General features: G+C 44.5%; 1 protein-coding gene across 1 annotated transcript in view; it reads right to left on the reverse strand.

Annotated features, from left to right (window-relative positions):
• lama2 (laminin, alpha 2) overlaps positions 1–15,828 on the reverse strand; it is a 582,487-nt gene that overhangs the window by 150,321 nt on the left and 416,338 nt on the right. Inside the window, exons 29-32 of the mRNA XM_078542125.1 lie at positions 12,154–12,288; positions 8,208–8,332; positions 6,672–6,758; positions 5,746–5,939 (exon numbers count right to left, since the gene is read on the reverse strand). Of these exons, the coding sequence (XP_078398251.1) occupies positions 5,746–5,939; positions 6,672–6,758; positions 8,208–8,332; positions 12,154–12,288 (541 nt within the window). The remainder of the gene's footprint in view (positions 1–5,745; positions 5,940–6,671; positions 6,759–8,207; positions 8,333–12,153; positions 12,289–15,828) is intronic.

Raw genomic sequence — 15,828 nt, forward strand, 5'->3', positions numbered from 1 at the left:
CTCATGTCATCAGCAATTTTCCTACAAAGATAGGAAGTGACTCAGCTTATTAGGAATAAGCCACGTAGAGCAAAGGCCAGACCATTATTTCAAACATTGAGAAGTTTCTCTTATGCCTTATCATGTAGAAATCATTAGCGGGACTGAGAATTGATTATTCAACTGCTACATAGTTAAAAACTTGTCAAAATATATAATTAGTTCAACATGTGGAAATCAGTATGCCTTCATAATAATAAAACTTAGAACTCCTTGAGATGGTAGATTCTTGGAATAATCATGGATTTCAGTATGAAATCTGTCATTAATTATGGAAGTAAAGGACATATTCACAGAAAGAGGTACAGAACAGTTATAATGAAATGACAATAGGCAAAAATTATTCGTCACAATGTTGGTGGATAAACACTTAGGAGAGAATTTTTCCTCGTCGGGGCATTGGACGGGAACGGGTGGGCACGCAGCCAATCGCCATCCGCGATCAGCTGCGCGCCGCCATTTTACATGGGTGGGCCAATTAAGGCACACCCAGTGTGACACGCACCCAGAAGTGCTGAGCGCTCCCTGTGCGGGTGGGGGGAGGAGGCTGAGTCGGGGCCTGTGCTCTTTCAAACATTTTTGAAAATTTTAATAAAGAAAAAATAATTCTTAAGACATGTCCCCTCATGTGACAGTGTCACATGAACTGGGACATACCAATGAATTTTATTAAAAATTTTTATTAAACTTTAAAAACCTTCATGAAACCTCATCCCGCCCGTGGATGAGGTTTCATGTTAAATGCGGAGGCCACTTGGGCTCTTCGCCTGCTCTCCAACCTTAAGGTTGGACGGGCAGCTTAATTAATTAGTTTAATTGCTGTTTAAATGCCCTTAATAGGCCTTTGACAGTTCGGCGAACACCCAGCCGACTCTGGTGCGTGCCCGCTGAACTCAAGATCTGAATGACGCACGGTGACATCGGGATGCATGCCCAACGTCACCAAACATCATTTTACGCGTCGGTGAGTGGGCCCGGCCCCCGCCCTCGCTCGCCAACCCGAAGATTCTGGCCTTAGTATGTTCCCCTTTCTGTTATTTTATAAGAGACATTAATCACAGGTTATAAGTCTGTCCTTTTTAAGGGAGTGTATTATTAATAAGGCTTTTCAAAAATCCAAAGGGAGGTCAACCACAGGTTAATACCTCTGTTAAACTAATGAATGGAGTAATGCTTAGCAATGTATTGCTGAAAAAAGAGACATGCTGTTGAAACTTTTTGTCTTGCAGTCATCAGGGCAGATGCAAGAATGCTAAATTTCAAAGGGAAAGACAATTTACACTGCATAAGAAAACGATTGCTGATTGCTTGGCAAGTCACCTATGATTGGTTGAGATGTTGCCATGGCGAATGTACTAGGGAGGACTGCCCTCCATGCTTTTGTTTACTCAAAAAAGGTGCAAAGTCTGGACATACTCCTTTTGGCTGCATATGAATATATGTAGCTTCCAGCAAGCGTAAGTGAGATACCTCATGAGCCCAACTGTCAGGAACGAGAGATAGTTTAAGTTACATGCGTATTTGTGTGCGTTAGAAATAAGGTATATCTTTAAGTTTAAGCTTAATTTGTATTTCTGTATTTGTGTGCTAAGAAAGGGGAAACTTAAGTTTCACTTTAAAAGATGCCTGCATTTTAATGAGGTTTTGTGGCTCTTGCAGGGGAGTCAAAACAAATGCAAGGTAGAAAAAAATTCTGCTGTTGCCGAGCAACAAGGGTGCAAAGAGAGGGACCCACAGACACAGAGGGGAGAATTTTCTCCCTGTCGGGGCGGGGGGGGGGGTTGGGTGAGAACAGGCACGGGCAGGCACGCAGCCGATCGCCGCCCGCAATCGGCTGGGCGCCGCCATTTTACATGGGTGGGCCAATTAAGGCCTGCCCAGCGTGACGCGCGCCCAGAAGCGCTGAGCGCTCCCTGTGTGGGCAGGGGGAGAGTTGCCTGAATCAGGGACTGTGCTCTTTTGCGCATGCGCGCGAAAGAGTGCAGAAATTTCCCTGAGGCACAGAGCTGCCTCAGGAAAATTTGTTGAAGTTCTGAAAATTTTAATAAAGAAAAATAAATTTAAGACATGTCCCCTCATGTGAAAGTGTCACATGAGCTGTGACATGTCTATGAATGTTATTAAAACTTTTTATAAAACTTCAAATACCTTCATGAAACCCCATCCCGCCCGTGGATAAGGTTCCATGATAAATGCAAAGGCCGTCTGGGCTACTCGCCTGCCCGCCAACCTTAAGGTTGGACAGGCAGCTCCGTTAAGTTTTTAATTGATATTTAAATGGCCTTAATAGGTCTTTGACAGTCCGGCGGGCGCGCAGCTGATTCGGGTGTGCGCCCATCAAACTGAAAATCTGAATGGCGTGTGCTGACATCGAGACGCACACCCGATGTCACCACGCGTCATTTTATGCATCAGTAAGTGGGCCCTGCCCCCACTCGCTGACCCGAAAATTCTGGCCAGAGAAACCCAAAGCAGTTTGAGTTCAGTTGGTGATTATGCCCTAAGGTGGAGGAAACTGTTTAAGTCTCTCTCTAGCTGGACATACTAGCAGATTGCTGAGGAAAATAAGTCTAAGAATCTTGGTTGAGTTGCTTTAAAGTTAAAGTAACAGGAAATGTCAAGTGAGTTCTGGATCTCAAGGCAGATACCAAGTTCTCAGCAGTCCACTGGGAGAGGGAGCTGCAGGGAGCAGGTCCTAAAGGAAAAAGAAAAAGGTCCCAAGAAGCCCTTTGTTAAGTCAAAGGACAAGGACAGGAATCTGGATCAAGATCCTATTCAGTTGAAGTGAAAGCAAGGAGCAGAGAGGAAGACTCCAAGTTTCAAGAGAGAAAGCTGCAGGAAGCAGACTTAAGGCAAAATAGGCTTGTGAGAAGCCAGAAGATCCAAGGAGACAGCCAAAGGTTGGTGACTCCTTATTATGGGCATGTGAAGCAGTGGTATTCTGTTGGCACAGCTGAGTATCTGAGACAGCGTGCATGGAAAGCAAAGCTTGAATGCATGTGGCGATCCAGGGGGAGGAACATCGGAAGGAGAGTTTGAAACCCTGGAGGTGGACCCTTGTGGAAGACATCTGATAGAAAGTGTCATTTGGGAGAATATTCCAAAGCGGGTTCTTCGAGAGTAGAGATTTGAAACAGTGGAGGTTCGCGTGAAAAATGGAGTTCACTGAGACTGGTTGGTCACGGGGTGACAAGTATCTGTGGGGAGTTGATGAGAGATCCATAGCTTCTGTTTGGGGTGGCATCTGTCACTTGGTTTCAGAGTGTGGTGTACCTGACCACAGGTCACCTATTGGTTTGCATGGACTGTGTACTTACTAGGAACATGAGAGTATAAGATCGCTTTTGTAACTTGGGTTATCCTTATGAATCTTTATGTAGCTGTAAAGGTATATTTTTGGGTGAAGGAGTAATTTAATATAGTTCATCTTTTCTTGTTTAATAAATGTTTTATTATTTTATTAAAAGTTCATCAGCTGACTCCAGTAACTCTGTTCAGTAGCCACTCTCCACATTTCAAAACAAAAATAAATGTTAGGATCTATCAAGCCAGGTTCCACCCTGGGATCAGGCTTGTCCAGTAGTAACACCAGCTGGGATCATAACACAACTGATAATCTTAAATTGGTTCTTAGTGTAATTCCTAATGCACTCAGGATTGTCAGTAACTGCTGCCCAATCATGCAATCACATACAATGTTAGACATTGTGTTCTGAGTTTTGCAAGCACAGGTTGGTTGAGTACGGTCAGTACTCTGCCTATTGAGAACAGCCAAAGGGATGTGCCATCTGATATGCTCCACTAATCATTAGGACATATGGTCTGGGTACCTGGCATCGCACCAGCACTGAAATTCATATACCACATTACTCATTTGTGTGGTACGCAACCTTATTGAATAATCAAAAGCATGGGGGCAATAGCTCCCTGGCGCATTCACCATGGCAACATCTCAACCGCTCACAGCCGACGTGCCAATCAATCAGCACCCATTTTCTCAAGCAGTACAATTTGTTGTTCCCTTTGTAATTTGGCATTCTTGCATGTGTCCTGATGAGTGCAAGGTGAAAAGCTTTGACAGCATTTATCAAATATGATAGTAAATAGTAATTTTCAATTTCATGGTTCAAAACTCATCATGGCCACTAAGCTTTATGGCTGGTTTCATTTTCAGCCTTTGTAGTATTATCTGTGCCGGCCTCAACCTTTCACCTAGATTTCTCAAAGGGAAAAGAAAATTGCTGTAATTTTAAAAAGTCTACCTCCCAATTGACAAACTCAACTTCATAACTTTCTGGAAGATGAAGTCTAAAGTAAAGTCCAAATTCAATAATTTAAACAGCTTCAGTATCAAATAATACAAGACTGAGATTAGTGATTTGTATAGAATTTTGAAAATACAGCTATCTTTATTTATTATACTGAATGAAAGTCAAATGAAGAGCTTCTAAGAGCTGCCACTCTTCCTTTGTACTGAAGGTTTATGAATCTGCTACCATTTCTAGTTCTGGAAGAACTTTTTGACAATGTAGATACTTCATCCTTTAGCCTGATGGGCCTGAATTTTTCCCGCGTCAGGTGGGCTTGGCAGGTGCAGTCGCGGAGCCGACCACCGCCGGCGATCGGCTCCACACCAACATTTTACACAGGTGGACCAGTTAAGGCCCACCCAGCACAAAATGCGAGCGATAGCACTCAGCACTACCTGTGCGGGCGGAGGGAGGAGGGAGTGTCGGGGCCAGTGCGCGTGAACGAGTGCAACAATCTGCCTGAGGCACGGAGCTACCTCAGGGAGATTGAAGCGCTTTTGAAAATAATAAATAAAATCAATGAAAATTGAATGAAACATGTCCCCTCATGTGACTGTGTCACATGAGATGGAACATGTTTTTATTTTTCAGGAAAATTTTTTATTTAATTCATAAAAGCTTTCGGAAACCTCATCCTGCTCATGGATGAGATTTCCTAAAAAACGTAAAGGCCACTTGGCCTTTTCACCTGCCCACCAACCATAACTTGACATTAATTAATTCGTTAATAGCCTTAATAGGCCTATCAATTATTAGCGGGTGTGCAGTCGACTCCAGCACGTGCCTGCCAAACAAAACATCGTGCATCATTTTACACGTTGGCGTGTCGGGCCCGCCAAAACATGCCAACTGAAAAATCCTGGCCATGAAAACCAGAACACCTATCTGAATACACAGTAGTAATCTATGAAGAAACAAGATGAGGATTAAAACCATTCTCAGTATAGAATTGCATTAAATTAACAAGATTATCTGGTAAACTTGAAAGATTGTTGCAGGTCTGTTTAAAGAAACAGATTTCTGAGTACAAAAAGTTTCTTATTTGTAAATACAACAACACGAAACGCAACATTCTAGTTTGGTTATCAAAGGGTGCAAACTTGTCGCACTTAAAATTACTGGATTAACCCAAAGCTTGCAAAATTGAAAATCTGGCTTGTTGTAAGTGGTTTCAACAGCATCAATATCAAACCATAAAAAACTGAGGCTGGAGGCCATTTGGATAGAGCTCTGCAAAATCAGCTATCTGCATGTATTGCAAGCCTTCCTAAATGATGAATCAATAACTGTATAGTTTATGAAGTCCAGTGATTTGAATTTGTCATGTTGGAGAAAATATACATGCAGACAAGTCAGTGCACATGATTTTAATAATATTTGATGTTAGGATACGTACAAATACATTTCGTGCCTTCACGAACATGCCACTCCATGCAGCTATCACAGGTCCAGCCCTTCATTCCTGGTTTGCATTTACACTGACCAGTGGCTTTGTCACATGGTACAGGTAATGAACCAATAGGATCACACTCACATTGTACACAAGAGCTTCCTTCAATTCTTGGATTACCATAGTAACCAGGTGCACACCTAACAATGACAAAATCAGAATTTGCAAACAGTGATATTCAAATGCATTGGTAAACATAAACCCTAAACTCAGACATCCTGAAAGAGGTTTTCTGGGATTGGATTCTGGAACTTACTTGATGGATATGTTTCTGGCTCAGTGCCATATCCTTGAATCAGAGGTATTTAGACATTACACATGACTACCCCATCATTTCCAGTGCTGGTACATGCCTGCTCACATACCTGCAGATCCACATGCAGTGTAAGCGCGCCTGCACTCCAGGAAAATAAGTTAAAAAAATGTTTCAGTGTTGTTGCTTTCTCAATGGGCAGATCCCATAAAACAAATGATCTCTCTGTGATTGATTGATTTCAAGAAACTAGCCTGTTAAATTAGAAACACTAGCTTCAAGAGATGTACTAGTATCCTTTGTGTCCAAAATTGTTACGTGTGAATAATAGAGAATAGATTGTATGACATAATGTCCTTATTTTTATGGTCCATCCAATTTCTACCTGCTCTTGCCCAAACTACGCAACCCTTTTGCCTCCTCCCTAATTTCAGGGTCGGCATATATATTGATTTTGTTTTCATATAAGAAAAGATCTTAAGCATTATAATGTTTTAAGAACATATGTATAATACCTTAGAATTGTTTACTATACCATAGTTACTTAACTATCCTAATAATTAACAAATTAATCCTTGAATTATTATACTACATGCAGATGATCAAAATGACACTTTACCTGCCACAGTACTGCCCCTCATATCCCTCTTGACATGCATCACAGCGGTAAGCATTATGTCCTTCCATAATGCAAGTAGGACTAAAGCTAAAAATAATTAAATACGAAAGGTCAACTAAAGCTAAATAGATAACAAATTAATCTAAAGATATTTTGCTTTCATTTTCAATAATGGCAATAAATGTCAGGCCGCACTGATATTAAAATAAAACTAATTACTTGATGTAAGTTTTCCTTGCAGGGCCAGACTGAACTGTAAGGTTATTTCATTGCACTGCAGAAAGAATCTTCCCTCTATGACTGTATATCTAAATCGCAACATGGGTCAACATTCAACTCATCCAGAAAACAAGTAAACAGGTTCATCAGGCAGGTGGCATGCCTGACTCACACAATGAAAAGTCTGAAGTGACACTGCTGCCAGGGCTGTCTCAACAGTTTTGTTAAATTCTTGGTCCTCACTGAAACATTGAGTAGCTTTAACCACAGATAATGAGAAAGTTAAAATACCATAATGCAAAAATAAAAAGATATGCTCATAAGAAATTCCCATTTGCTCAGAAACAAAAATCAGGAAAAAGGAGCAGAGATATATATTTCTTACTTGAGGTTGGGAAAGGAAGTGGTGGCTATGCTAGGCCTATGCCTACAGCAAACAAAACTCCATCACTAAAATGCAGATGAGGTGGGTGGAAATTTTTCTGATCTTCTACCTCATTTTCTTCCTGATAATCTGTCAATCATCTTTCAACAAATCTCAGATAAAGGCTCTCCTGATCACTCAGTTGATTAAGCCTGTGAATAACTAAGCAATAAAAGGTAAGCAGATCCTAGGTTCATTCCCTGGTCAATGTTGAGCTGCCTGATCTCAACTAGGGCTACTGTATAGGCACTATTAGTGAACTTATTACCCACAGATTAAGGAGGGAAAAATTGACCAGGTTGTGGTTGCTGATTGCTATTTTACACTTGTTGCTCCAATTGAACAAGTGAACTTAGGTGGGGATCAGATCGAACTTAGCTGCAGTGCTCTTTATGGTTGAACAGAATGTTGTATAGAAGCAAACATGAACAAAGATCATTTGGGAGAGGTACTGGAAAATGACCAGCAAGAATAAAATGCATAAGAGCATCAGCACCTTAGGAGATTGGGTGGAAGAAAATGGGGTAAAAATTTCTAGTGACATGCAAAATATGAGGTTTTGCAAAAGGAAAACATTTTTAGGAAGTGGTAAGAATGGTTTCTAAAGCTCACAGAATAATTTGGATGAGTTTATATATTTTATGTTCATAATTCTACCGGTTCTTAAAATGATTAAATTAAATATTCATATGGAACTTCCACAGATGTTCTCTAACTGGAGCTCAGCAGAACCTTCAAGAGGAATGGTATAAATTTCTATACACAGCCACTGACTGGGTGTTCTGATCTCGAGACATGACGAGTGATCATGAGGACCCTACAAACATTCAGGCCCATTTTGTCTTGTGGATCTTGGCAATGGCATCTGAAATGTTGGAATGCGAGAATCTTACTTGTTACTGGAAATCTGAAGAGGACAAGCACAAGGACGGCAGTCATTTGGCGATCCTCTTACTATCCCATAGTACCCAGGAGCACACTCTTCACAATGGCCACCAGCTGTGTTGTCACGACAATTCTGGTGGGAAGAGATTCTGTTTAGTAAAAATGTACATCTTCATTATGAACTGCATTAGTTGATATGTGTATATCTAAGCACTTCAAGTCAGGAACTGTTCACATATTATTTCAATCAAAAAAGCAATACCATGGAAAGCATATTATCCTGACATTTTGAACACCATATGTCCAAGCAGTTCACTGGAAAATGCAATGAAGCCATTTGAAAGTCTCTTTGACTGATATTCTGAGATGAAAAAAATCCTGAATTTCTCAGAGCAGCCAAAATCAAGACTGTATTCTTATTAGTTCAGTACACAACATTCTGCCTGTCCATAATCATTTCATGCGCCCAATGATTTATTGCTTTGTAGTAAAGGACTGTCAGCAGCCAAGTACTCAAAATCTGGCTTCATAACTTCAGAAGTTACACAAACAGAGAAAAGTATATTTTTGAAAAATAGCTGTTTTGAAACTATAGTTATGTGATCTCTCCTTTGAGCAACAAACTGCAGAAAAGGCTGAGCTCGAAGAACAGTCATTCTTCTTTCTGGGGAAAAAAACATTTTCTATTGTTGGAAAAATTGCTTTTTATATAAAGGTTGTTGATTAGAGAAGATGCATTAGACATGATTTCTTTGTTGGCAGTACACCAGTAGCTTCTTTCCACAGGAAAATTATTCACAATGGCCCAGATTTTGCTGCAGCGTGCCCTGTAAGACTTGTTTGTGCACACTTAAGTTTTAAAACTTTTTTGCCAATAAAGTTGCTGGAGTTGCAAGCTCATAATGGCATATCGAGGACAACAGTGCACTTTGGTAAACAATGGGACAAACAGTGTGTCTCCTTTATGATGATTAAAGGATTGAGAAATAAACAAGCTGGTGAATTAGAGTGGGTGAATTCAAAGTTACATTAGAAAAATAAATGAAAAGAGGGAAAGAAAGATTGGAAAGAGAAAGAAAAGAGGCAGAAAGACAAATTTAGAAAAAATTAAGATTAAAAATTTTCCATGATAAAAATCCCCTAAAACAATTAGGGGAGGCATGTTAGTGGAGTGGTGAAAAAGGCATATGGGACACTTGCCTTTATCAATCGAGGCATAGATTACAAAAGTAGGGAGGTCATGTTGGAGTTGTATAGAACCTTGGTGAGGCCACAGCTGGAGAACTGTGTGCAGTTCTGGTCGCCACATTATAGGAAGGATGTGATTGCACTGGCGGAGGTGCAGAGGAGATTCACCAGGATGTTGCCTGGGATGAAACATTTAAGTTATGAAGAGAGGTTGGATAGACTTGGGTTGTTCTCGTTGGAGCAGAGAAGACTGAGGGGCGACCTGATCGAGGCGTACAAGATTATGAGGGGCATGGAAAAGGTGGATAGGGAGCAGCTGTTCCCCTTAGCTGAAGGGTCAGTCATGAGGGGACATAAGTTCCAGGTGAGGGGCAGGAGGTTTAGGGAGGGATGTGAGGAAAAACTTTTTTACCCAGAGGGTGGTGACGGTCTGGAATGCGCTGCCTGGGTGGGTGGTGGAGGCAGGTTGCCTCACATCCTTTAAAAAGTACCTGGATGAGCACGTCATAACATTCAAGGCTATGGGCCAAGTGCTGGTAATTGGGATTAGGTAGGTAGGTCAGGTGTTTCTCACGTGTCGGTGAAGACTGGATGGGCCGAAGGGCCTCTTCTGCACTGTGATTCTGTGATCTGAAGAAGTGAGATTCCATGCTAATAACTGTTCACTTTCTCAGCCAGAGAGATTGATTGGCAGCCATTAACAAGTAAAGAATCTTCAGCTACCAACCTACAAGCTCAAAAATTTTATCTAAATCTTTTCAGCTTGCTATCTTTCTCTCCAGCTTGAAAGCTCTCTTCAAAACTTACAACTTTATTCATGTTTTTGGTCACATCTATAATTTTTCCTCTATTCTGCCTCATTGTCCACTGATTCCTTTGGTAAAATGACTTTAGACATTTAATTTCATGAGTGGTGTTATATGAATATACGTTTTGCATTTTTATTCTCTATTTAGGTTTTCTCCAGACCACATGTTGCTGCCCATGAAAAATGTATGGGGCATCATAAGTTATTCTGAAGTAACTTGGACTCTTATGTTTTTCTTGCCCTTCCCTCATCTCTTCTATTGGACCTCTACACTGTTGATTAAATGACTTAAAATTTAAAGAAAAGGAGTGGCAAAGGTTTTGTGAATTGAATGAAGCAATTCTAGATGTCATGAGAAGGCAGTTTCTGTGTGAACCGCTGCAGCCTTTGCATTGATAGTACTTCTACGATGGTGTAGCTAGGGAATTGTGGGATTTTATATCAATGACAATGAAAGAATGGCAACTTTTAGTGGGGCTTGGAGGTCAGGGGAGCCATATAATCGGGTTGGAAGGACCAAGTTGGAAAGCCCATCACTTTTGCAACTCCCCCTGATAAAGTCAGGGGAGGGGAAGGCCGAGTCAGCCTTCCTGTCCATAAGACAATTAAAACCCTTAAGTGGCCCTTAGTTGACCACTTAAGGGCCTCATCCCATGGTATTCGGCCAGCAATATAGTGTGGTGGTGGGGAGGTGCACGCCATGTGGGGAGGCTGCCTGGCATTCCCTGGGGGGTATGCCTATGGGCTGGGGGGATACCCTCCTGATTGGGCACCCTGTGCCCCATAGGGTGCCCCCCCAAGTGGCATGTGCTGCCCAAGCTGGGTGAACGCCCCTTGTACTCCACAATGACCCCACTCCTCCCCAAGCCCTGCCTGGCTGGCCCTGGTGAGTCCACTCATCTTCTTTTCAGGCCTCCATCACTGGTTGTTATTCCTAGCTTCCTGCAGTATAAGCAATGGCCAACGCTCCCAGTGGAGCTGCTCCCAGATTGGCTGGCAGCTTTTGGAGGCAAAACCTTCACCTTTAAAGGCCTGGGAAACCCAATGGCAGGCAGTAGACTGCCTGATCATCATTTATTACTATTGAGGTTCCTGGAAATGGTGACAGCTGGATTGCCACCGCCATGGCCAGTAAATTCAGACCATAAATGTCCAAGCCAGGATTGCATGTGATTTGGAGGACAACTTAGGAAGATGATGTTCCTATGATATTGTTGCTCTTGTCCTTCTCAGTGGTTGAAATTGCAGGACTAGGAGCTGCTCTAAAAGAAAATTTTGTGAATGGCTGCAGTGCATCTGGTAGACAGTATGTGCTGCAGCCATAGTGCACCAACGGTGTTTGGGTGGATATTGAATCAGGTATCAGAGCAGCTGAACAGCAGCCTTCACTGGCCTGAGTGATATTGAGATTATTAAATGTTCTTGTGTCTGAGCATATGAGGGGTGAGTATACCATCACATTCCTGATCTGTGCCTTTAGATGGTGAAGAGACCAGGAGACAAGCTCATACATAGTGTCCAGTCTCTGCTCTGTTGTCATGGCCCGGCTGCTGATATGGCTGGTCCTTTTAAGCTTCTGGTCAGTGGTGAGCCTCAAGATGTTTGTAACAAGGGGCTTAACAATGATTATGCCTTTGAAGCTTAGGGGAGAAAGAAGGGCTTTTTCTTGCTGGAGATTGGCATGACTGGCACTTCTGTGACATGAAAATTACATGCAGAGTACTATTTGAGCTAAATTCAGTAAGATTTTAAAATTTTAAAAATGACTTAAGGATAAAACTAAGTCTCCTTCACTTTTGAGCTCTAATCTGGTATTGGATCAAAATCTGGTGTTGGGTTTCCAATAATGTAAGCCTTTTCCCTGTTTATAACAGTGATAATGTATGTAAAACAAAACTCCTGTCCAGAAATTAACTTCTTCAGCTATTTTGATCAAGTAATAAGAGACTATCTAGTACCTGACATATGGAGGTCTTACGGTCACAGGTGTCACTATGGCCATTGCACTGACAAGGTACACAGTTCCACACCATCGGTCTGGGCCCCCTGATTGTTGATCTCAATGGTGTTCTGTAATAACCTAGGGCACAATCCTGAAGTATAAAGGAAACAGAAGTCATTGTTAGCTTTTATCACTTTCATATTTTTGATGGACACTGTGCTTACCATGGCAAGAGATATCAAGTGCTGGAAAATTGAACAATTTTGTACCTTGATACTTAGGCCCAGATTTTTGCCACAATGGGGAGGCTCTCCACCATGGTGAAAATCCTATAAATGGCTGAAATGTTTACATCCCGCCTCCGAACCTAGCATTTCCCACCTTCGCGGGCAAGGGACATTAGTCGGACCGGGATTCACACACATACAATTGACGGAGGCAGCTGGACATTTAAATCACCAGGGCCAGAATTTTCTCGTCGGTGTGCAGTGGCAGGTCCCGCATGCCGACGCGTAAAATGACACATGGTGACGTCGGGCGAGTGTCCCGACGTCACCGCGCGCCATCGCAATATTTAGGTGGGCGGGCACGCAATGTTCTCCAATGCGCACCTGCCATTAATTAATCACCCAGTTAAGGCCCTTGAGGCAGCAATTGTTTGCTATTTTTTGGGGCCCATGCGATCTTCAGGATGTTACACGGGTGCAACGGGCAGGCGGGTAGGACACATTTGTATAAACCTCATCCATTGGCGGGACAAGAGGGATGAGTGGGGTCGCGAGTGGTCTTTGTCAAATATTTAATTGTGAAAGTTGCCTGTGTGAGCAGGAATACTTCAAAACTCTTCACAGCTGCTTGGACAGGAGTAACAGGCTTCAGGTCAGGACTCTACAGTAAAGATCATTTCTGGGGCCTGCAGGTTTCAGGAAACCTTCCCTTAGCCTGGGAATGGGAGTTGTGCTCTCCACTGGAGGCACCTCTTCTGAGGAGGAAGGGAGGGCCAGAAGGGGGAGGAGGCCAGGAGTGCACATTCAGCCTCCAGGGAAGCCACCATTGGGAGGAGAGGCGCAGGCACAAGGGGTGCAGGGCCAACAGGAAGTCCAAGGCGGAAGGGGCCGCAGAAGACGTTATTCTCCTGCTGCCAGGGCACACAGACGGCGAAGCAGCTACCTCAATATGTCTGAGGTTCAGTGCCGAAGGAGGATCTGTCTCTCAAGGGAAACAGTTACCTCCATCTGTCAGATGATAGGCCCTGAGATCTGCGCCAACTATGTCGGTGGGCTCCCAATGCCAGCGGCGCTGAAGGTCACGGCTGTCCTCAACTTCTATACCTCTGGCTCTTTCCAGGCATTGGTGGGTGATCTTTGCGGAGTCTCCCAGTCAGCTGTCCACACTTGTGGCAAGCAGGTGACAGACACTCTGTTCAGGCATGCATTGACCTTCATCCACTACGCTGGGACAAGGCCAGCCAAACAGAGCAAGCCAGAGGCTTCACGGCCATTGCTGGCTTCCCCCGCATCCAGGGTGCCATCGACTGCACACATGTGGCCATCAAGGCGCCAGCAGGTGAGCCCGGTGCCTTTGTCAAAAGGAAGGGCTTCCATTCCATGAATGTGCAGATGGTTTGTGACCACAGGATGCAGAGGTACCCAGGCAGCTCCCACGAAGCTTACATCCTCAGACATTCCCAGGTGCCGAGATTCTTCAGTGCTCCAGCCCGGCTGGATGAATGGCTGCTGGGTGACAAGGGCTATCCCCTCAAAAGGTGGCTCATGACGCCTCTCTGCCATCCAGGAACAGCGGCTGAGCAGCGGTACAATAGGAGTCATGCCTCCACAAGGGCTGTGGTAGCGAGAACCATCAGTCTTCTCAAATTGCACTTCCGATGCCTGGACCGTTCAGGGGCGCACTCCAGTACCCTCCAGATCGTGTGTCGCTGATAGTGGTTACATGCTGTGCTCTCCACAATCTTGTGCTGGAAAGGGGCAACACTGTGGATGAAGATGTAGACGCAGTTGCTCTGGCTGCACACGATGAGTCCAGCAGTGATTCCGAGGATGTGCACGCATAGGAGAACGTTGAGAGGATAGACGCTGATCCGGGATTACTCCAGAGAGGCAGGGACACCCAAGAGGCTTTAATCCAATGAACCATCAGCCAGCACACCACAGATGGACCTCCAACACAAGCCAGGGCTGCAGGTTCCATGCTCCATACCTGAGTGCACAATCTGCCTGGATAAGAACATTAACTAAGGACCTTGTCAATAAAGCTCAATGTCACACAACTCACTTATAACATCATGGGTAATCGTCCACCTGCAGAAGAAAGGAGTCACCCTGGGCCATGCTTACGTATCAAAATTTAATGATTTAACAAAATGAAGCTCAGGAAAAAAAAAACAAAGGTGTTGCACATCACACAATTGGTCATGAACTAATAGTGGGGCAACATAAAAGCACCAGTGATAAGCCCGTGGTGTGCCTAAGGTGCCTTAAATTTACGCTTACGGGTGCTACGTTTAGGTGCTCCCCCTTCGCAGACACTGGCATCTGAGATAGTCTGCTCACTGTGCTATCCTGTAGGCCTTGATGACCTTGGCGGCCACCCTCTGGCCCATGGAGCCTTTGATGGCCCCGCCTGGGAGGAAGAGACCAGTTCCATAGCTGACTTTTCCCAATCGCCGCAGCCTCATCAGATGCCACGGTCACTGGCAGAGGGGCGGAGTAGTTGCTGCCCTCGTCTGGAGCGCTATGAGAGGAGCCCGCAGAGACGACAGACAGCTGCTGCACTGGCGTGAGGTCGCTTCGGACCTCCCTGCGCACCCTAGATGGATGGACACCGAGCTGGGATATTTGGTCCCCAAACCATCTCCCACACTGGCACTGACCAGCGGTGGCCAATGTTGCTGCGAGGGCTTGCAGGTCCAAGCACAACCCCAGGAGGCACTGATTCTCCACGACAGTCACCACTCTCTCCATGGAAGAAGCATGGCGCTCGGTCATGAGGCTCATTGCACCGGTGATGCTCCACGTGGACTCCTCCAACACGGGCACCATGCCACGCATTGCCCCATGTATCTCTGCCAGATCCTCCCACATGCCCTGCTGCACTTCCAGCATTTGCTGCCTCACGGACGACTCCAGAGGCACATCATCAGCCATCAACCGAGCATGTGCCTGGTCCCCTGCAGTCCTCTGACTGCCAGCACCATGGGCACTCTTTGTCTCCACCCGCACCTCAAGCGAGTGCGAGGTGCCCCGGGATACTAGCCGATGATTTAATTCCCACCGAGGTGCTAGTGTCTGCGCTGGTGCCTGCCTGGCAGAGATAGTGTGACGCTGGTGAGTCAAAATGTTCAGGGCCCTCAGGGCTGAGAGGTGGACCCTCTGCCTCCTCCTCCCGGCCCTGCTCCGGTGATGCTGAAAGGAAAAACAAGGACATTTGATTAGTTAAAGTGGAGGCAATGACAATGTGCATGTCTGTCCAGCAGATCAGTATGTGCTCATCCTTCCATAATCAAACTTCAATCACTGAACATTCAACAGTGCCATGGCTGCTGGGACACACATGGTGACCTCAGTGCTCGGCAAAATTACCTCCCCATGGCACCCCAGCCTCACCACCACCAGTGGACCTGGCGCATGGTGCCTCTCCAGATCCATGGCCTGGTGCGCGAATGGAGTCACAA

Source organism: Cetorhinus maximus, chromosome 5, assembly GCF_964194155.1.
Source record: "Cetorhinus maximus chromosome 5, sCetMax3.hap1.1, whole genome shotgun sequence".
Taxonomy (NCBI): Eukaryota; Metazoa; Chordata; class Chondrichthyes; order Lamniformes; family Cetorhinidae; genus Cetorhinus; species Cetorhinus maximus.